At 38.1% G+C, this 24027-nt stretch overlaps 1 protein-coding gene across 1 annotated transcript in view; it reads right to left on the bottom strand.

Moving 5' to 3' along the window:
- The window catches only part of COL14A1 (collagen type XIV alpha 1 chain), a 113625-nt gene that overhangs the window by 37706 nt on the left and 51892 nt on the right, over positions 1-24027 (bottom strand). Inside the window, exons 17-29 of the mRNA XM_059482315.1 lie at positions 21664-21796; positions 20445-20516; positions 19536-19687; positions 15490-15619; positions 14347-14469; positions 12862-13011; positions 12109-12225; positions 10149-10295; positions 7872-7946; positions 6394-6533; positions 5079-5202; positions 3393-3536; positions 1308-1472 (exon numbers count right to left, since the gene is read on the bottom strand). Coding sequence (XP_059338298.1) covers positions 1308-1472; positions 3393-3536; positions 5079-5202; positions 6394-6533; positions 7872-7946; positions 10149-10295; positions 12109-12225; positions 12862-13011; positions 14347-14469; positions 15490-15619; positions 19536-19687; positions 20445-20516; positions 21664-21796 — 1672 coding nt within the window. The remainder of the gene's footprint in view (positions 1-1307; positions 1473-3392; positions 3537-5078; positions 5203-6393; positions 6534-7871; positions 7947-10148; positions 10296-12108; positions 12226-12861; positions 13012-14346; positions 14470-15489; positions 15620-19535; positions 19688-20444; positions 20517-21663; positions 21797-24027) is intronic.

Genomic DNA, 24027 nt, shown 5'->3' with positions numbered 1-24027 from the left:
CCTGTGTGCTCTATATAATATATTTGTATGGATTTCTTGTCCATTAATTTGTCTAATTCTCCTTATAAACCTGCCTTCACACCCTCTTCAGCAATTTCAAATTTGTTGGGAAAAAAAGCAACAAACTCATTGCCTGTTGCATAAAACAAAGTATGTCTTATATGGGAATTTAACCAAGTGTTCCCTAATTCTCTGTGAGCTTTTCCAGCCTAACCCATCTCAAGTTCAAGTACTGCAGCTGACATTCTCTGTGCCTTTTCAAACTCCACAATAGTTTCCATGAGGAAGAGAAACCAGAACAATCCCTAAGATGTGTACTCACATTTTTAATAGCTGCAAATCTGATTTATACATTTCTTTTGGCATGGAAGAAAGGTCACTAATATATTTCAGGAAAGTTGCCCTGGGAAATCAACAAGCCTAAAGCAGCATATCAACCAAGTATGGCACCCCAGGATACTCACATTTGAAGATCACTTTTAGAAAACAAGCACAAGTGACCCAAAAGGGATACTGTTGAGAATTGTCAGTGTTTAACATTCTCTCTACCAGTGAAAGTAGAGCTCATGGTCAAAATCTCAGAACTGGTGGCTCACAAGCAACATCCTTTTAGCTTACCAGTTCTGACAATTCAGAGTCTCATGATAACTCACAGCCCTGTGCACAAGGACTCCTTACAATCACAAATAGTTCACATCAGTCGCACAGTGCCTGCTTCCTGGCTTATACACAAGGAAATACATTGTGGGCACACACCTAACAGCATGTGAATTACTGACCAATAATCATTAAGTGTTGCTCTGGAATACCTATTCTTTAATTTTCATTAAGAGACGGAAGTGTGACTTTCTCACAGATTTCAGAATTTGAGTGTGTTTTATGCTTTTCCTTGGGCTACAACTCATCTACTTTCATAATAAAAATGGTAATGATTGGATCTCTATTAATAAATTAACCATGTGACTTGAATAAGAAAGAATGCAGCTAGCAGTATTCTTACAGAGGGTTAAAGTAGCCTAGAAAATAATATATAATTATCTTTTATGATTCTGAAATGTCAACAACATCTGAAATGAGTTTTTGACAACCAGTGGCTGTATTCTGGCTTTATAGAAATAACCATTAATTATTTTGAAGTCATAAAACCTTCATTTCCCTTATCTTTTGCGGAAATACATTAGAATTATCAAGTCAGCAGCAAATTATACTAAAAAGATCAAGAATTTGTCTTAATAGGAAATTAATAGTTACAATCTCCCCAGTATTTACAGTGATTTTAGAAACAAACATAAATCAAAATGGCTAACTTGCTGATGCAGTTTCACAAACAAAAGTGATCAGCTCATCTTCAATCTTTGTAAAGGCATCAAAGTCATCCACGAAGAAGACATGTCTTTCACTGGGCTTGCTGCCAATATTAACTAACTCTGAATAGTCAGCATCAGCCACTCCAATAGCAAAAAAGGTAAACCCTGTAAAACAAAAAAGAACACTCCTGTGAGTCATTCGTTTTGAGAGTGGAAGTACAATATGAACACAACTGTATTTGCACTGAGTCCTTCCCTGATTAAACACCAACTTGGACATTTAATTATTACCCTGTAGCACGAGAAAATTCACTTATGTAATCTAAAATAGAAGTAAAACATTCTCTGTGAAATATTTCTTCTGGCTATTTATGTTTAATTAGTTAAAGTTAAACCTTAAGTGTTTTCTTGAAAATATATGACCACTCAGTAGTTCAAAGTTTTAGCATACAGTTAAATACTTTTTAAATTTAATGCTATACTCTATTACACAAGAATATCCATGTATCAAGTACAGAACAAATAAAAAGTAGAGAAATTAATTTCCTGCAGGTTCTTTACAGATTTTTTCTGTGCCACGTGTTAGTTTCAAGGCACTGCTGCCTCATGAGAGAACACTGAAATAAATGCATTCTCATTTCATCAGCAATTTAACTGCACTGGTTGCATCTGTTCTATATATTTAGCATTAATATTTTTCAAAATATGAGCCTGACTTAAAGGATTTAAATAAAATGGAAACTGTACCCTACATGTTTCAGGAGCAACAACAGCCATAAAGTTTTCAACGTTTTCCTTTCCATAAGAGATGAAGGAAAAACCTCTCTACATCAGGCTGAATATAGTTAATGGATATATTGTTCTAGCATGGCTCAGTCACAAATTTATTCCAGTCAAGCAATATTATCTTTAATAAGTTTGAATAAGGACCAGGGGCATTCATCACCTTCTGCTGAGCTTTAAGCATAACAAAATTTTGACTTAATACATTATAGCAAAATCTTCATGCCTCATCCCAAATCAGCAGCTCTTTGTGCCTCTCCATCACAGATGGCCATCAGTGCCTGCTCCAGCCCATCTGCAGCCTCACTGCAGCACTTTCCAGGGGAAATGGGAGAGGGGAATTTGTGTGCCACATCCCAGCAACTGAACCCTCACAGAGTCCCATCTTCTCTGGAGGCCATTCCCAGTCCAGCAGCTAATAAAGCAAGACTTTCCTGAGAGATGAATATTTTCTGTTCAGTTTAGACAAAACCTCCAATTTATTAAAAAATACATAGTTTTCTTAACTGCTACTTAAAACAGGTCATGCAAGCCCACTGTTTTGTCATCTGCTTTATTGATGAAGCCCCTACACTCAGCATCTAGCAACAAAACAAGGAGGCAGCCAAGGTGGACAATTACATGTGGTTTCAGAAATCAGTGAACTACATTGGGAACTTCATGGCTGTCAAAGCTAAAAGCAAATAAAAGGCATAAATGCAATTTCTCTTCAGGTCACCTTACATTAAAAGGAAGACAGCTTTTTTCTTCCATCCCTTGGTTTTGTGCCAAGTGGCACACTGTGCCCTTTTGGTTTTGGTGCAAACTTCTACAACAATTAATCCACTTCTTAGGCTTAGACTCACAACATGGTGTGGCTGCTTAAAGCTCTAAAATGGAAGCTTTAAAGAAATTCCTAGAGGTAATTTGTGTAACATGAGAGCAGGTCAGAAACAGTATAAGAATTTTCAATGGACCTTTTGTGTAGAAAACAAAATAGTTCAATTTGCTCATAACCACTAGACTACACTTTATAGATGATAATCCAGATTCTCAGGATCATATTCCCCAACTTCTTCATTCTGGGAGCAATTCCATTAAGTAATACATAATTTTAGCACTGCTGTCAAAATGAAAAATAATTCAATTAATCACTCAAAATACCCAGAATCTAATCATATCCTAGTGGTATTCTGTGTTTCTCAGCAATTGCCATTTTCTTTAAAACTGGAGCAAAGGCTATCCTTACCTCATGCCCACATTTAGATGCAATTAATGAAAAAAAAAGAAAATGTGAGTTGTTTTTAAAACCACACAATTTACCATCTAGTTGCATTTCTCTGGAGACTTTGTTCACATCATCCTGTGATCGTCCATCAGTGATGACAACCAAGACCTTTGGAATGCCCCTTCTCATGCCTGCATCTCCTGTAAATAAGATTTCTCGTGCATGTTTAATGGCTTTGCCTGCAACACAAAAATTGACATTGACTGTGATATAAATCCCGTCTCTATTGGCTTCTCATATCACATGTTACACATACATAAAAAGAAAAATCTGTCGTGTCCTCAGTAGTCTGTCAATTTATTAATTCTGTATTTGTTAAAATCAAGATTTAGAAAAGTTTGATTTTGACCATAACGTTTCAAGTTCCGACAGCTTTGGCCCTCTGTTTTTCAATCCAGAAGAGGAAGATCATGAACATGATTTGTGTGGGTGTCCTGGGTTCAGCTGGGATAGGCTCAATTTCCCTCTTTATTGCTGGTACAGTGCTGAGTTTTGGACTCCATTTGAGGCCAATGTTGATAATGATGTTTTGGTTGTTGCTAAGCTGTGCTTACCCTGAGTCAAGCACTTTTCAGTGTCTCACTCTCTGCCCCTGAGCAGCTGCACAAGAGGACTGGAGGAGAGTGTACACAGGACAGCTGACCCAAACCGGCCAAAGGGATGCTCCATGCTGTAGAACATCCTGCCCAGGGTATAAACTTGGGCAGTTGGCCAGGAGGGGCCAATCCCCCCGGAATGGGCTGGCCATCAGTGGTGAACAACCATAAGAGCATCATCTCTTGTTCTTGGGGTTTCTCTCCCTCTATTTGTTATACCCCTTTTTAATGCTATTACTATCATTGTATTTTACTTTATTTCAATCACGAAACTGTTGTCTCAGCCCACAGGCTTTACCCTTTTCTGATTCCCCTCCCCATCCCACCAGGGCTAGGGGTAGGCAGGCAGTGAGCACTGTGTGGTATTTAGCTGCTGGCTGGGTTAGAGATAGCAAAACTTTCCTGTTCTGGATTGTAGAGCACTGTCTACATTAACAACTGAGAATGTCATTGTAGTAAATGGAAAATTATTTTGATAATGCTGAAAGGGGATGCAATGCAACAGCTGCAAGAAATTTCTGTGAAGTCTGAAAATAATAAAACATACGGTTTCCAACTAAAACAGATTTTAACCCTTTCAACCCTCATCTATAATTTCTTTATATCAGCAAGCTATTTTAAGGGATAAATTAAAACACAACCTTAACAAACATCCTTCCCCATCCCAGTCTTAAACATCCCACAGCGGCTTAACTGTCCTGGCTTATACCCAAACAGACACTCCACTCTCTCCAGTTTTCTACATGCCCTGCAAGCTGCCTCCCACCCTCTGCCCTTTATCACTTTTCTGCTCACTTGCCAAGCTGATTTCATATTACTCCCCATTCCACCTTCCACTACCCCCAAATTAATTTGCTTTACCCCTCCTGCCCCTCTCCCTGCCCCCCTGATCCATGTTATCACTGTTGATCAGTGGGGTGAATATGCAGCAGGAGGGGCTGAAGTGTGTAAACTACAGATTACAAAGACTTTCTAATTTCAGAGCCCAACCCTTCATCTCCAGTGTGGAGACAGCATGCTATTACTGGTTTTGCAGTGATTAATTAAGCCATTTAGCAAATGAGAAAGAAATACCACTTAGAGAAGCAGGGGAAAAATCTGCATTACAATCTCATCCTTTCTCACCTGTTTTTGTATTTCCTCCTTTGTAGGCTATTTGCTGAATAGCTTCAAGAAGAGTCTCTTTTGTTTTGTATGCATTCAATTTAAATTCTGTCCTAGGATCATCACTAAACTGAATTATTGCCACCTGTGCACATAGAAGATGTTGATTACAAAAGCACCACCCACTGTGTGAGCAAAAAGTAAGTGAATTTGACCATTTAAAACAAGGATTTATCTTGTAATTTAGCTTCATCTTTAAATTGAAGCCAGACTTTTTTCTCTTTAAAAAAGCTTTCAGTAAATAAAGTTCAATTTTACTCTGCAACTTTGGCAACCATCTAACACTTTCTGGTTTCATTTTGCAGCAAACAGGATGAGAACAGTAATACCCATTTTGGCAGAAGCACTCTCAGTCGAGCCCAAAAGGAAAATCCTGGTTACAGCTGCTCACATGTGTACAGTTACTTACTCAGAACTGCTGGGACTTAATTCAGTCTCCATGAATTAATAACTGCACACAAGTAACTTAAGCTAGGGAGCAAGAAAGATTCAGGAATATATTTTGAAATATTGCCACTGTCAAATATGACACTACTGAGTTAAGACCCTGTATTACAATACTGTACACTAAGCCCCGACAACTCACAAAGCATATATTGATCTTCATATTCCATAAGTGGTGCCCCTGATTTAAAAGGAGCTATTATGCTTAAACTTGTGACAAAGTTTCTGAAGCACCATTAATTCTATTCTGGAAAAATATCTGTATCGCAAGAAACAGTAAAAACTAAGTATTCTTCAGGGTTTGGACAAGTTAAAACTAATTTCTAATGAGATCCTAAACCCCATATTATACAGGTAACATTTAAAGCAGTAACTTATTTGCCAATAATATGTTCTGGAGCACCTCTCTAAACAAATACATGAATGGAACAATCATTGCAAATTTTATTTGAAGCACTGTAGATTCTGTAGAGTGTATGATTCAAAATAACAGAACCTTTAGTTTTCCTTATCAATGCCATTTTTAGCTTATTTATAAATAAACACTACAATGAGTACCAAAAGCATCAACAAACTTAAATCTCATTTGAATTAGAAGAGACTGAAATGATACTTAGCCTTCATGATATGAAAATTTATACTGAGAATTTTAACATATGGTGTGCATAAAAAGATATTGAAAAAAGATACTGACATAGAGCATATTTTATATTTTCACTGAACTGTGAAATGATGTCGGTTACTTCTTGATTCATTTCACTTCTGGTCTAGTCTAAAATACCCTGTCAAGTCCATGCACCCTCCGTCTCTGCACACATTGATCATTGATTACCTGTGTTCCATCAGGACCAATCTTATCCAAAGCTCCAACAGTGCTATAAAGGAAGTTAATTATCTTATTGAAATTGTCATCTCCAATACTCCATGACCCATCCACCAGGAATGCCAGATCAGCTTTGGCTGCTTTGCACACTGAGGAAGAAAGCAAGAATTTTGGAATTAGAGCAATGCCTCAACTCAAAAATCTCAAAAATCACTTTAAAAAATGCAACCATCATGAAAAGCCCTTATTTAATATTAGCTAATACATGTTAGCTCAATGTTAGCTTCAGTCAACAGACCTGCTGGCATTGACCTCAGTGCAGGTGTAGAACCAGCTGGGCTCTGCAAGGGAGAATTGTCTGCACCAACAGATCCTATCACAGAACACACTTCAATGGTCCTTTAAAGTCTGGCTTATCATTTCTATTTTAATTTAGGTTTTTAAGTAAAGTGACACATGAGCTTATACAATGCCAACTCCTAGCATGACACAGTAAGCAAGATGACAGAATTTCAACTGTGGAGGTTCCCACTGGGAAAATCCATTCATAAAGTTACACTAAGGTCTGCAGTGTCTAATGCACTTCAACTGCACTGTGCAGGGGCAATGCAGGTTTCACCCATCTCATCTGATTCCAGCATGTTCTTATGCAAAATGGCCTGCAAGAGCTGAACATTGCCCACACAAGTTGCTCACTCTTTCATGGGAACTGGGAACCTTCAACACTTCACAGAAATCCAAGTCTATTGCCTGGGGTCAGAAGTAAACTGTCTCAAAGCAAAGTTATGTTTTTCAACATATTTCATCTTCAAATTTCATCTAAATCCAGAGAATAGGTCAAGAAGATACAAACCTGTATTTTTATTTTCTGTTGATTACTCCTTGGATAACAAAACCCCCTCATTATCTGCCCCTATCAGTTCTAAACACACCCACATACAAGGTCTTTTTTCCCTGTGCTTGTGGGTTAAATTCTCGATTTATACATGTCAGTTTGGTCCACAGACTTCAAGCAGATGTATTTGATCCTCAGCCTCCACCAATAATGCTCCTCTCACAGAAATATTATAAGCCTCTGTACAAAATATGACGCGTTCAAATAATAATAAAAGGAAGTCTGCATTTAAAGGGAGTCTGAATATGGCCCATACTTTTCACATTACCTAAAGTAGGCATACTTAAAAATAATGCTGCTTTTCAAGTTTAATTATCCTAGGATGTCTGCTTCAGTTGCAAAATGTGTATGGTTTAGGAGGTTTGGAAAAAGGAAGTGTCACATATATTAACCACCCTTTCAGCAAATTTTAAAAGTACAACAATGATGTCAGATTTTTGGCTCATTAAATTTAGGCCAGCTGCCTTAACAGTGTTTCTATAGCAAATGCCTTGTGAGATCTGCTCCCCACAGGTCTAAAATACCATCAGAAGCAGAAAAACATTGCATCAACACTTTAAAATTACTAGAAACTCACACGTGCAGCACTTACCCTCTTTTGCAGGTGGGATCGTAGGTGGTGGAGGTGGTGTTGAAGGTGTTGTTGGAGGTTGAGTAGGAAATGGTACTGGAGAATAAAAGAAGGAATATTCAAACATACTTAAAAGCCCAATATTTTTGATAAACAGCATTTTCTACTCATCTCTACATGAAAAAAATTCATTATCCCTAATCCACTAGTTATGCAACTGGAGATAAATGTGGTGAGTGCACAAAAGAAATGTCACCTGAAAGAGAATATTACTAATGCAGAACAATTAATGGCTGTATGTGCAGTATGAATGATAAAATAATACAACTGAACTGCTATTGGAACTGCCCCTTTTTGAGATCCTCCAGCGCAGCAGACCATGTGCCAGCATTATTCTTGACCTAAAATCCATTATTTGTTTTGAAAAAGGTCTGTGTCCTTTTCTTTTCTCAACAAAAGTCCTCAGTAACAGAAAGTAGGTCTTTAGTCACCTTGGAAGGAAGATGATCTTAGTCCAAAATGCAAAGAGAGGAAAAGCAAGCCAGTGCCTGCACTCAAAGCAGATCACAGTCTTCCCTGATCAAGACTTTTCTGAATTTTGTCAAAGATCTTGTTATGCTTCCAGACAGAAACACAGCTCTGACCCCAGCTCTAACAGGACTGTGGCTCTGTTGCCTGCAGCAACTTCTACTCAAGTTGTTTAATAGTTTTTGAAAGTGTCCCTCACTCTTCTCCTGAAAACTGACATTGGAATTTCAACCTTGCAGACACCTAGGTGAATACCCAATTAAAGCTTTTCTGAATGCAACAGCTTTATTTTGCACCTTTCAATACAGCCCAGCTGACCTCTCAGAGATAAAATGCACATGCATTGACTTCCACAACTCTGTGGGAGGAAAAGCTTCCACATTCATTCAAGGGTTTTTTCCCCATTTTTATTCAATGCATGTAGCATAAGAAGCCACAGGTTACAGAACATCAGTCCTCCAAGTCTAAACTTATTTGCCGTAACATCTAAGTTACATTTGTAGGCAACAGAGAGTGTTAGATTTGGCAACCTGAGAAAAGGAGCCTACATTTGGGTAAAATCAGTGCAAACAGGATTCACTACATGTCCACATCCCACTGTAGCTGATGGGGGTTTTCCCAGTGGCTTCAGCAATAGAAAGGGCTGAAACACCTACACAGAAGTAGTGCCCAGGACCTCCATGGCCACAGCAACCCAGGACCAGAGCCATTAAGAAAGGGTCACAGCTCCTGTGAGGTGACTTGAAAGGCTGCTCTCAGCACCCAAGAGATGCAGGTCATCCTGAAGACTGTTTCCCTTTTTAAAGTGAGACAATAGTTTACACAAATTATCATAAATCATCATTCTCAAATGGACATATGGGCCAAGGTGTGCTCTTCCTCGTGTCTCCTAGCTCCCTGACCTGCAGAGCACACTAAACACAACTCCTCAAAAAGCAGAAGAAGCTTGGCTTTATGCTAGCTGCTCAGAGAATGAGCCCGCAACCAGGAAGAATTGGAGTCATGCACCTGTGCAAGTTTTCCCTATGTGAAACCATAAACGTGGGAGGAAAAGAAGAAAATTAGAAACACTTTCTACCCTGAGAGAAAGGGAACAGTATTGTGGTGTATAGCAATATACTGTGAGAAAACAGGAAATGCTGAGATTGGAAATGGGCTCAAAGAAAGATAAAATATTCATTCTAGTAGTCCCATGTTTTACTTCACAGTATTTTGAGTTCATGAGAGCAGGATCTTGCCTTCATAAACAGCTGTGAGTTTTTTTTCCTTTTTGCCTGTCTTGTAGTACTACTAATAATAATTAAAAAGTCTGGTTGGTTGGTTTGTTTCAAAATACTTAAATAAATTGGGTTTTGAGGTCCCATTTAACTGTAAATTATTCAAACACTAGTTAATTTTACTAAATAACAAGAGCTGCAGGAACAAAACTTTCTCTGCTTGCCCATTTTTCTGTATTTTTTTCCCCAAAGTAATAGATATTCAGAGTATCCCATAGTGGGACTTTCTATGAAGAAAACTAAACTATCCTCCCTGTGTCTTTCTCATTAGAAGTCCAATAGAGTTGCTGAATGTGACTTAACAATTACTTCACAGCAGTGGTGTAAGAACCATGCACACCAGTGGAGGAGTTACAATGTACTTGAAAAATCAATAGCTCAGCTAAAGAAAACTGTGCAGGAATAGCACATGTGTGGGCAAAGGGCAGAACACAAGAAATACAATTGAGCATTATTGCTGCTGGCTGAACTCTCTCTTCTCTGTTTTACTCACACGTTGTCTCCGTGATGCTCACAGCAGGGCCCTCCAGCTCCTGAAGCTGGGTATGAACACTGACTTTATACTTGGTTCCAGGCATCAGCTCAAAGAAACAATGTCTAGGTGTCCCTCCACCAAGATTTACTTCTTGCTTTTTTCCATCTGGAATTACAAAAGAAAATATGAAAACTTTTTTGTTTTTTTACTGTTTTATTGAATAATGTGATTTAAATCATAAATAAGAAGAGTACATGACAGCACATGAAGGCTAAGAGGTTGGCATAAGTTAATAAACTACATGCTGCCTTACTTTTGGAAATTGACCTCTTTGCAGAGGTCTCTAACATTTCATTATTCATACTAAGTAGGAGCTGAGGAATGTGTCAAACATCTTCAGGAAAAAAAGATTAATTTTGCCCCATGCACTGAAGGCAATAAAAATCACTAACACTGTCATGAACAGGCTTTGGATGCAGTCCTAAATTATGAGAGTTTAACTAGGAATTGTTGCATTATGTAATTCCATGGCATCCTTTGTCTGTGCCTCTGGTTCTCAGCATACGTAATGTGCTTGGTCACAACAAAGGAGACTGAACTAAATATCATATTCCAGCTTTCACTAGTAGCCACTTAGCAAGATGGTTAAGTAATAGCATTTACAGGGTTCCAAAACTGATTCTGCTAAATTCTGAATTGGAAGATACATTGACAATAGAAAAAGGCTGGGTACTGGAAATAGCATAAGGCATGTTTTAATAACAAGAAAAAATTTATCACGATTTAAAATCTGCATCAGGAAGAAGTGAAATACAAGCCACTGATCTCATACTTTACAGAGTATATAAAAAATGGCAAACAATCATTCAATGCTTATCAGGTGTTACACTAGTATAAAAATATTTGATCACTGCCTGAACCAGACACGCACCAGATTTGACAATCAAGTCCCTTCAGGATAAATATTAAAAAGAAACATTTGTTCACACTCTGGGTTATTCTGCTTGCATTTAGGTGCTTTCAGCTCAGTTAAAACAATTCTGGCAGTTCTATATGAAGAAAATAGGATGTTGGCTAGCTCCCAGATGAGAGGGATGTCTGTGCTGTCTCAGGCAAGCCAAGATCTCTGCTATCTGAACAGCTTGTCTGTATTTCATGGCTTCAAATAAACCTTATCACCATCCACTTGCCATTCCACAGAAAGGTCATGCCTTTTTTGCCACATGATCAGGGTTACTGTCCCTGACACCTTTAACACAGCCCATTAACTGCACTTCTCTCAAGTTACCCAAGGTTTTCATTTGCCACCAGTCAGAAGACCACTGATGTCTGCTTGGATAAGAGAATTGGTCTGCACAAACAGTGACAAATGTTCTTCTGGCCACACCTGAGAACCAGTGAGGCTGAAGAGGCTGTAATTTACCCTCTATATATACTGTGCTAAAAGCATCAAGACTCCTTGTGTGACTGCATAGCATGGTGTCATGTTTATCCATATGAATAACATTACTACTATAAGCTACAAAGAAGCATCAATAGAATGAGAACAAACAAAACTGGGCATTGTTCTGATTCTGTGGGCATGGTCTGGATTCCTTCAGAGCTTTTCTGCCCTCTTCTCCTGTCTATCCTAATCACACAGAGCTACTGCTGGTGGTGTATTTAGAAACTTTGATGTATTCAGTTCATCCTTATCCATCTTCTGTTCCTCATAGCAGTGAAAATCTCAGGTAATCACCTTTCTTCTACCAATAGATTGAAGTCTCTGACATAAAATGCACAAGCTAGCAATGTGTTTGGCATAAAAGGACAGGGATGCTACTTCATTCTGAAACTGTCAGGGTGCACACACCTCTCTTCCGTCCATCATTTCCAGTATTTCAGGAGCCAGCCTACAGGTCTAACTGCATGCAATTTCTATGCAATTCAATTCTCTGGATAGGGCTGTAGCTGCATACCAAATTATTCAGTAACTTACCCTCGAGTGACTCTATAACCACCCTGTAAGCAGTGGCATGTCTGTGGAGCTGCCACTGAGCACACAGACTTGTCATGCGGACTTGGTAGGAGTCCAAATTCGGCACACCCAAATACACTGAAAATTAAATTAAAAAAAATCAGTTTTATACCTCTAATAAGACATACAAGAAAAAAAGACAAAATTATTACAGTTAAACCAGTCCCAATTAATTTTTAACAAATAATGTCCATAGCTGCTTTAAAAAAATAAAAAAAATCTAAAAGAAGAATTTTTAAAAGTAGTGAGATTTAAAAACAGAAGTTTAGAACTTTAGGCAATTTACTTAAAACTAAATAATGAACATTGTTAAAAAGTTCAGTTATTACAAGTAAGTATAAAAGTATCATAATAACAGCAGAATTTCTGTCAAAATCTAATTTAAAAATGAGCTTTATCTATATAAAGAGCAAATAATCTTATATATGGATCTAGAAAAAATATACTAAACAGATTTTCATGAAGGAAATTTACATCTACTACTAGGCACATATATTTTTGGCTAATAAATGGTATCTGCTTTATGATTCCTGTCTTGCTAACATCCAGCAGAGCACTGAAAAGCCTGGTAGAGTCTCACAGAAAGAGAGACTTTCATTTCAGGAAAACAAAGTAAAGTCTTCCACATGAAAATTTATTCAGGGAGCTGCAGAAAGCCACAGTTGTAAGGAAAACCAGCTTGTAGAGATCTGAGCAGCATGAAATCATTCTTACAGGTTTTGGCCACGCCTGTCAGGGCATCACTGAAGCCTGTTGAGTATGAAGCAAATACTTTAACACTGTACTCCGTTCCACTGAGGAGATTCAGAATGAGAATAGTATTAATATCATCCCCTACAAAGGTCTCCAATGCAGGACCAGGAGCTGCAAAATATGAAATAAATTAGAAAATCATTTGCTCATTCACTAAATTAGAAAAAATTACAAGTGTTCATAAAGTTACTATTTTATGCCTTATTTTTTTAACCGTACACAAATACAAAGACATTCTCCTCAATCCTTGCATGGAAAAAAGACACAAAAAACACACTGGGGAAGTTCAGCAGTGGGATTCATTAAGGCAGAGCTAGACACTGGCATCTGTTAAAACCCTTTTGTTCTGCTTCAGTGACTTACTACTGCTCTAAAGAGGCAGCCAAATATCTCCCCAGTTTGATTGTGTGCCAGGACCAACAGGGGGGACAGAAGATGCCAGCCAGCACTACACTCACTCAGGGCTTCTTATACAACAGCATCATTTAATACTGTGCAAAAATGATAATGAAAATAGAAAATAATGAAACTTCCCCAATCAGAATCACAAACAGCTCCTTCATCACCTCCCCCAGCTGTTCTGGATACACTTCAGAAACCAGGCAGCAGTATTGTCTTTGGACAGTATTTTAGTCTCTCAATGGTCACATATCTGTGATTTGCTGTCAATAGAGGACCCTGTTTTTCTAAAGAAATTTGAAGGATTCTGGATGTCTTGTCTAGCTGCAAAGTACAGGCAGGTAAAGGATGCAGCACACAAAAAATGGACAAGGAATAAAATGTCAAGTGTCTGAGAAGAAATAAAAACCTTTTATTGAGAGGGGAGGGAAGCTGAAGAACAGGAGAATACAGAAGAGAGGGACAGGAAAAAGCAGACAGTCTCTGAAAGATAGTTATGATAAAATGAAAAAGCACAGACTGAGAGAGCTGGGATTAATCAGCCTTAGGATTGGAAGTCTAAGGGGAAATCTACTGCTGCCAACACCTACCTCATGCAAGGTGGCAGAGAAGATACAGACAGAATGTCTTCAGAGGCAAACAGGAAAATGTAGGAGAAAAACGACAAATTTTGCAACATAGGAAATTTTTATCATATATTAGCAAAGACACTGCCAGTGACAGTCATCAAAAACTGGGAGAGATGCTTAGAGCAGTTTTAAAATCTCCGTCCTTGGGGAGATTATAAATTCAACTGGCCAGGGTCCACTGAAACCTGTTCCAAGCTGGCCCTGTTTGGTTCAGGGAGGAAGACCAGATGATCTCCAGAGATCCTCTCCAACCTGCATCATTCTGTGATTATTAAACTTTCATATTGAAAAATACGAGGCACCAAAGTTAATAACACTTTCAAGGCTGTAGCTGCAACTGATAGATTTAAGAACAAAATTGAGTGAAAGATGGTGTTCAGTCAGAAATAACCCAAACAAAATCAGTTTAAAAACTCACTGTTGACAGGTTTGTAGACAACTCTGTAACCCATTGTTGCTGAAGGTGGGGCATCCCAGCTGATACGTAACCTGTTGTACCACTCCTCTGAGACACGTAAATTCCTGGGAGCAGACAGGGGCACTGAAAAGAAACCAAACTGGGATTTTACAAGTTTATCTCATGCAAGCTTATACAGAAAAATCAAGATATGCAAATAAAAAGAGTGTGATACCCATTAGTCTCAGATTTACATGTGAAATTATCAGGATGAAACTCTTAATCAAATTCATCCTTTGTATTACTCAGTGGATTAGCCACGAACTTTGATCAACAAACAAATGAATTTTTGAATTAATTCCAAAATTTGTCCCTACATTTCTTTAAAAAAATCTTACTTTTGTTTCCTAAAAATGTAAGGTAATTTAGAGATAATTATACATGAAATAGTTTCTTCCGATCCAAGTGCACTAATGTATAAATCATGCTCTTTTGAACAATTAATTCTGTAGAATGGAATAAAAGGACTTAGTTACAAGTGATTTAAGGCTCTGCATAAATAGCACTTCAATTAAAACAAATTATGTAAATTAGGAGAACACTTCAATAAAATTATACTATCATGACTACAAGGGCATAATGAAAGGATTTTTTACAATATACAGTAGAGAGGAAGTTCAAGCGACAGCTGAGTAATCTTTTGGTACTTGGTCAGAACTCTGGAGATAATGCAATCACTTTTTATAAAAAGTTCAGCAGCATTTCTACTGACCCTTAGAAAGCAATGATCTCACACAAAAGAAGATCGAACAGTACAATGGTTGGTTTGATACCATCTCAGCAGGCTTTGTTTACTTTTTTTGCTGTATTAGTTGGCTTGCCCTTGGTGGGCTGGTTATCAAGCATTTGCCAGTTCTATTGCTGAACAAGTTTCTGCAAACTCAGAGTATTTGAAAATAAAATACAGCTTGTCTTTCAGAAGAAACCCATTGTTTATAAATCAATCAACTGAGATTAATTTAAAGTTCAAGTCATATAAATCATGCAAAATAAGCCCACATTTATACTAAAATACATTCCTACAGCCAAGGAAAAAAAGCCAGAAAGAGTAAGTCTTTATTCATGCACATCCTGGCCAAAGGCAGGCGGAAAGTTTGTACTTACAAGTTTTGCCAGGAGCTGAGACACTGACTCCCTCCCCATCAGAATAGACTGGGGTTACAGTGACCTTGTATTCTGTATCAGGCAGCAGAGGGTGAAGCAGTAGAGTGTTTTGTCTGCTGGGCACCATTACCTGCAGGGTCAGAACATGCAGAAACAATCAAGCTTTATGACTAGAGACAAACCACTTTATCTTACATGGTCTCTGACAACACACTCCACTAGCATTGCTAAATAGCTTGCATTTTCAAATATTATGGATGCTCTACAGTAAAATAAAATCATTACACTATCCACCCTTTTAACAGATCCATTATACCATTATACCAAAACAAAATAAAGGAAATGTTCCTATGAGATAACACTGTTTTATATTAAACCTATGAGACACTACAGGTCCATAACCCACTGGTATTGTTTGGATCAGAAATACTTAAACTATTTCACTGCATAGACAAAATACATCCTCTTGATGTATTTATTCTGGACATATTTAGATTTTCTGAAGCTCAGTGATAAAGGCTGATCGCTTTGTTCTCTGGAGACAAAAAAATCCTCCCTCCCTAGGAGGAAGGGAAATCAGGTTATGAGATCTGGAAGCATTGAACTGAGCAAGCAGGAATAAAAAATGTTTTTCTTGTCTGCATCTGGTCTGGAGACAAGCAAATGAAGATGGCTATTTAGGAGAGGAAGTAGGATGGCACCCCACAAATACCCAAATTGCCATGAAGCCTGGAAGATCTGTCAGAAAAATCCAACCAATCCAATCCAAACATGGTAGTAGAGCAGCTGTAGAAATTCCTCTGGGCAGTTTTTGGTTCTAGAGTACATGTTTCAGCCTGCTGATTTAAGCACAGGGAAAGATTTCCCTGTAAGCAGCTAGCTCCAAAACTCTTCAATAGATTGTTGTATTTTAGCCAGAGCCTCAAAAACCAGCATCACAATAATGGTGGCAGGAGTGCCAAGCAAAGCCTTGCAATTGCTTGACTCACCAGTAAAATTTAATCTCAGAGAGCCTCCAAAGCCTGTATGGGAGCCGCTTACATCACATGGTATGGGCATGGAAAAAAATAAAAACTAGTCCTATGTTTCCTGTGCAGAGATCTGTGCTCTGAAGTGATGCTGTTGGAAGCAAGTCCCAAGGTCCATCGTCACATTTTGGACATTCCCTGGCCCATGGCCATTGTGTGAATCTGTCACCTGAGCCAGCAACTACACAGATTTGGCAAGGAGTTGAGAGAAGCATAAGCCCTTTAAATTCATGGGGGAAAAGCAGAAAGTAGGTCTTTAAAAGGGTTTTGTTGTTTCAAAGAACACTGATGCATGGGATGATGGCAAAGGTTTGAAGCATGAGCTCAAGGAAGGTCTCACCACTTTCGCACTCCAGGATACATTCAAACTACTTCTAGTTTTGGCAAGTGATACAAAGAGGGAAATTTATCTAGTGCACCCAGGTGTTGAGACTCATCAAAGTGCTTCATTCTTTGATCAAAATTGAACTTAATCCATTAATAAATGTTCTTGAAAGATTTCCACATTCCTCTTCCGTACACATGCATTCAAAACACACAAACTAAATTTCTGAAAAAATCCAATCCAACAAATTTTTTTAGTTTTTAGAGTAGTGGATGCAAGCATTGAGAATTCTCCTCTCCACATGTGCATAATCTTCCACAGATCAATATAGCTTTCAGCAGTGAGAAACAATTTTGGCTTTAAAGAAAAAAATGAAAATTGATCTTTCCAGTATGTACAGCACACTCAAGAACACACATGCAATTTAGAGCTTGACCCCTCTGTATTCTATTACATTTTCTAGTCCCTGATTTTCAGCCAATTGCATCAAGAATTATAAAGTTTATTAGTATTTTTATGGAAAGGGAGGAGTAACTGAAACTTATATCACTGAAATCAGAGCCAAAAAACTTAAGTACTCACCACAGAGCTGTCACGCTATAGTACATGTAAGCCCAAATTCCAAAAAGCTTTGGTTTCTGCCTAAAAAATGTACTAAGCATAAAAACTCTCCCCTAAAATTGAACATTTGTGTTGTTTTATTGACATCTGTTGTGCACCTCTCAGGTGCTTGAACATGGTGAAATACACTCCTTCAATTAAAATGTGCCTAATTCTAAGCATAATCTTACATAAATCCTTTTTCAGTAAAGTATTTATGCACATGATAAATTTCAAAGGTGAAATGTGGTTAATCTGTTTGCTGAATTGTGACCAAAGATAATAAGGCTTGAGAGTGTACTTAAAATTATTTAATTTTAAGTGAGAATAGAACCAAGATACCTACCTAATGATACAGTTTTATAATTTTATTCAATGAACTTTTGAGTTAGCTGTAACGTCATTTTAGTAGTCACAATTTTAATACCTTTCCTACAGTTTTAATTTCATTTTAACATAGTAGTCATTGAATACTAAAGCAGAACGACATTTATACCCCCAACTGAACTAGAAAGGTGAAACAGTGAATTTGGGATCAGAATTTCAGAAAATCTGAGTTAATCTCAGAAGAATAGTACAATTTGTGTGATTATACTGTGCAAGTTTTCCCCTTTATTATATGGTATAATAACATATAGTTGACATAATACCATAGAGCATGTTTCCTAGTCCAAAAGGATGCCACTACATTGATAATTCGTTTTCAGGTCATAGTTGAATTAGGTGGTTAAAAAGTACATTTCCAGCAGGGTCACATAAAAGATGAATAAAACTGAAATGGGAAAAGACAAATTCATATTTTCCTAGAAAAAAGTATACTCTACTCCTTTTAATATCTTTATTGAAATATCCTGATATAGGGCTAAAAATGTCAGCTACTAAATATCAAAAGAGTAAAATAAATTTTAACTGCCCTGTGAAAAGAAGTGACTCAAGTGGCAGACACAGAGGGAGAATGCTAGGGAATATTTTTTAAATATACTTACTTAGAGCCATCCACAAATTTTATAACAGATTTTGTGGAACACTAATACTACTACACTACAATACTGCACTACTATACTGCACTACAATACTAAGTTTTCCCAATTTAAAAATAATTTTTTTGAAAGTCACTTAGCCTAGCTGAATTCTGAAAGTATCTCAGAAATTGTGAAGTGTTAAAATAATGGAGCTCAGGTTTCTTTTTTTTGCAGGGGAGGGTGTGTGTTTTGGTTTGTTTGCTCCAAAGGGTACATGCAGTGCTCTTCATTCTTTCAATTATTTTCCAAAGTCTTAATGACCAGAAATTTTTCAGTGTAGGACATGTTTAATCTTGATCATCACATGGTATTGGAAAAATAAAAAATATTCTCAGGCACTTAGATTTAAAAAGTGCTGTCCTTATTGTGACATGTTCAGGTTCAGGAGAAGTATGAAAACTCTGCATTTGAACTTTAATTTCAAGGAGAGGAGAGGGAGAGGGAGAGGGAGAGGGAGAGGGAGAGGGAGAGGGAGAGGGAGAGGGAGAGGGAGAGGGAGAGGAGAGGGAGAGGAGAGGAGAGGAGAGGAGAGGAGAGGAGAGGAGAGGAGAGGAGAGGAGAGGAGAGGAGAGGAGAGGAGAGGAGAGGAGAGGAGAGGAGAGGAGAGGAGAGGAGAGGAGAGGAGAGGAGAGGAGAGGAGAGGAGAGGAGAGGAGAGGAGAGGAGAGGAGAATTGCTGAAGGAAAAAAAAAATTGCTTAAGACTGTAAAAACATTTAAGTGTCATTAAAACACAATCTCAGGATAGAAGAATGCCTAGAAGTAAAAACAAAATTAAAAGTAAAAAACCCAACTTGGATGAATTTAAAAAAGGACAGGATAAAAAAGACAGCCAGCTCCTCTTGAACTGTGATCTCATTAAACATTTGTGTGACTGGGCCTTGATCTGACATTCGACTGCGGTTGCCTGCAGTGCAGCACGTGCTGTACAATTAGAACTTTGAGGTTCAAGCTCACAGTAACATCAAACACAGATCCTTTACTAATTGCAACAAAATTGTCATATAAGAAGATACAATTTCTTAGCAATTATTAAAGAAGCTTGTGAAGCCAATAACAAAACTCATACAGACCATTCTTACTGCTTCCTCAGCACGGTCCCCTTCTGCAGTGAGATAGGTCACCCTGAACTGCTGAGCGCTGTAGTCAGAGATGTCCCATGTCACCCTCAGGCTTGAGGTTGTTTCATCATCTATAACAAGGTTTCTGACTCCTGTTCGAAAAACTAAGTCCAAGAAGTATTAATTAATATTTTCTCAATTATATTTTTAGATTTAATATAATTTTACTCTGTGCTGGTTATCACCAAGTAGTGCAAGCTCTCTTGAAGTTATGGTGGCTCTGAAGATCCACAGTGGGGCAAAACCATGTAGCTCAGTCATATTTGGGCTTAATAATACAATGACTGTAAGCACTTATTAAAAGAATAGTTATCCTATGCTTCTATTAACACATAATATCCCATCTGCTTTGTTTTTCTTACTCAGTTCATGGGGCTTTAAAATAATCCAAGCTAGAATGCTACAGAAGAAAAATAACCCAGAAATCTTGTTCCTTAAAAGACAATTGTCTAATTACAAGGAAAAGAAAGAGAACACTCAAAGCTAAACAAAATTCTGAAGAGTTCCCAAGCTCACGTTTATAAAGGGAAAGAGAAATTCTAGGTGAAGTTTCCAAATCAGTCTCTGTACTCCTACCACAGGTACCATTCAGAGTCCCCAGCCTGAGTCAGGGGTCGGCTCCTCATCCGTGCCAGGCCTGTGCAGAAGGCTGGGCACACACAGAAGGGGGTGTGCCAGGCCTGTGCAGGAGGCTGGGCACACACAGAAGGGGGTGCAGAGCAGCAGAGTGTGCACCTCTCAGCAGGGACCTGCCTTCCCCTCAGGAGCATCCTCAGCAGGATCCCAGCTCTGCCCCCAGCCCTGGGGGTGCTCCAGTGCTCTGCACTTCTCATTTGAGCTGCTGGCATTTGCTCTGCTCACCTGCTGTGCTGGGCTCAGGGCTGGTGGCACTGGTGGTGCTCACAGGGCTGGGCACGGTGGTAGCACTTGCAGCTGAAAGACAGGGCTCGGTCACTGACAGCTCAACAAAACATGGAAATCACAGCATTCCTCCTGTATGCCTAATTGTGACAATGAAACTGTGTGCTCACACCTACAAGGATCCCACACACTTCAGACATTTCAGAGACTACAAGGGAATTATTCAGTTAGATTACTTTAGGCACATATATTTGCAGGATTAGCATTTAGATCTGCAGATAAGACATAATCATAAACTGTATAATCAGATAAGAATGCATATATTTTCACAAATTTCTGGCTGAACTATGCACAATAGACTTCCACTTTGACCATTTGTTAAGGTTGTCAAATTAATTAAATTGAAAGTTTTTTAAGGGTGTTTTACTTCTGTCCAAGTAAAAAACAGAAAGTACACTTAGCAACACAGGGATGTATCAGCATCATTTGGATGGGTGTGGGCTTCTTGTCTTAACAGAAGATTTAGAATTAAGCCTGCAGTTAAATTACTAAAAACAAATAAATTTTAGAATTTACACATAAGAAATATAGTCATTTACTTATCCAAATAATTATCAATAAAAAAATAATAGAGCAATCTTCCTGAAATACAGGCCACTGTTTTGATAATAAACTATAAAATAAGCTGGACATGATTATCAAGTTTTATCTTTGTTACTTTCATGTCAATGTCACAGGAGGCCTGTGTAAGCTTTTTGGACAATTATTTCAGCCAAGAGTGAATTCATCTGTAGTGACTATAAATTAATCAATAAGAAAAGATTATATTGAAAATGCCAAACAAATTAAATTCCTGTAAATTTTTTCTTTAAAACATTTAAGACACATCCCTTCCAAAATCTGATGTACCTTCTCAGAAGGAACCTTGTTCAAAGACTAAATACTAAAGTGTAGGATGGGAGAATATCTTCCCAGATCCAAAGGTTATTAATACCACAGCTCAGAAAAGGAGCCAAACCATTATTTTGATTCAATGCCATCTATCACATAATATTAAATAGGAAATCCAAAAGCTAGTCAGCAAAGCCTTGGTGCTAAATCACCACATTCTTCAATATTATAGCTACCCAATCTGAACCAGATTTTATATATAAGGTAGATGCCTCAAATTTAAACCACTTAAACATTTTTTTTAATTACAATCAAGAGTTTGTCTTACATGTAGCTCCAAGAATAGCAACAACTTCGCTTTCACTTTCATCATCAAAAACTGCCAACAGAGAAACTTCATATTCTGTGTCAGGCAACAGACCCTCTATAACATGACTGTCTGCATCTCCATTTATGACCACCTAAGTTACACAGCAAGATTGAAGAATATCAGTTCAGCATCTGATTATTTTACAGTAATTGACTGAAATGAAAGAATGAAAATAGATTTTCCTTTAAAATAAATAAAATCTATACTCAGTTCTGCCAAAAATGCATTAGTACCACAGAGTACATCTGGAAAAAACACTTAAGAATATTTTAAATGTAGAGTATTATGCTTTCACCAGAAGCTATTTAATTGCTAAAGCTGACCAAATGCTTTTTTTTTTTTTAATCACTACAATTCAAAACATTTATCAATAAAAACAACATAGCAGGATAGATTAACTTTCATTCATATTTCTACCATTCAAACATTGTTATGACAAATGCATTCAGTATCTGCCCTGCCTTTAAAAAGGCTGTTTCAATGCCAGAACTGTAATCTCAGTTATGGTTCCACACTTCTGAATGGAACTTGAAAGAACATGTGCTTCAGACTTGGGGATTAGGAGAGATGTGCTGATGATTAGTTTGCTATATGGTGTGGAGTTTTGAATAGTCATTTTCCTCACTTCTAGCTATGACAGCCGGAGAAGATTGACATGCAATGTAAATTGTAAGCAAGTTTCACTTCAGATTTTTGTGTGTTTCATTTATTTTATTGGAAAGGATAACCAGATGGGGAGGAGCTGGAACAAAAGGGACAATAAAACAGAAGGTACAGGAGCCTGGGCAGTAATTCTGGTGAAATGGACTGGCCAGTTTTGGGAATAGTTTTCAGGTTACACCAACTACAATGAAACAACCTTTCTCTGGGTTAACACTGACAAGCTTTTAAAGGTGGTCCCTGTAATACTCAACAACAAAGGAGGACTTAGAACGGAAATCAAAGAAGAGATATGTCCTGTGTAAAATCTGCCACAGAGCTTTGCAGAAACAGTGAATCACACTTCCTTCTTTAACTACCACAGGAGATTTCCTGAGCTGGTCCTGGGGAAAAAGGACCATAACACAATCACAGACCTTCTGAACTCAAAAAAGAAAAACAGAAAGAAATAAATTGGGGCCATGCCCTCTACTACTATCAAGTGATGAATCAGGCATCCCATGCTGCACACTTTCTGGCACAGATTTTCTTGGAAAATTTCAGGAATAAGCTTTGAGTCAATCTAGCTGTATACTAAGTAAGTGCATGTAATGCTTTTCTTTTCAACTCCCCAGTGCCTCTAGCTGTGTATCAATTAATTATAAAATATCAATGCATAATTACTCTGTCACAAGTAACTTTGGCATACTTTCTGAAGCATCACTTCCTTCACCCTCTCCTCCTAGCAACGAAAAAACAACACAAAGTTCTGAACTTTCAAGTGGGCAGGACAAATAGCAGCAACAAGCACACGAGTACAACAGCATGCATTCTCTACTGTAAGCCAGAAATAAAAGGTTCCCCTTAAATTTATTCTGTTTTTTTAGTGCTAACACTCGACTGCATGCTCCTCACCCTTCAGCAGAGTGGGATGAGAGGTGTGTGATTAACCACTGTCCCCTGACCCCTCTGAGCTAATTGGCAAGTTGGGTCTTGGGAGAAAGAAGGAGGGAGTGCATGTCCTTTATCTGCATGACTGATCACTTAGCTGGGAAAGGAGCTTAAAGAGGCAACAGCCTGGAGGTATTGTGCTATCCTAGGCCTGACCCCATTAGAGAGGTCACGCAAGGAGAACAGAAAGCAGCTCGGGCATCTTTAATATTTCAGCATTCTAAAGTGTTAGAGCCTCCAGCAGTTCTTTGAATACAGTTAACAAGTAGAACCTTAGCAGTTCAAATAGTTCTTGATAATTTATTCTCACACTGGAAGAATACAGATACCTCAAATCTCATTTAAAAATGTGACTTGAGGGCTTTCCCTGGCAGCTACTCACTGGAACTGAAATAGAAACAAATGAGTTCATCTACTGCAGAAGAAACTGCTAGCGGATGACCTGTGTCCACTCACTCATCTGCCAACTCCTTCTTTTCCCTGCTCACGCCTCTAATTTCTTTCTTGCATGACTACCTCTAACTAGGTGAAAGAGAGGAAAAGAATCAGGCTAAGCTAAATTTACAGAAAAAATGACACATAACCTAAGCTGTAATGACTGCTTTCTGCGCTAATGGATGACAAAATATTGCATGAAATCTAGGGCCAGGTGGGAAATGTCATTTTCCCCCTGAGTTCTGTACCCAGATAAACAGTTTGCAGATGTGGCCTCTGCACACACTGCTGATGCCA

Source organism: Ammospiza nelsoni, chromosome 1 (assembly GCF_027579445.1).
Source record: "Ammospiza nelsoni isolate bAmmNel1 chromosome 1, bAmmNel1.pri, whole genome shotgun sequence".
NCBI classification, from domain to species: domain Eukaryota; kingdom Metazoa; phylum Chordata; class Aves; order Passeriformes; family Passerellidae; genus Ammospiza; species Ammospiza nelsoni.
Note: the sequence above shows the minus strand (reverse complement) of the source record. Positions and strands in the feature narration are given on the sequence as shown.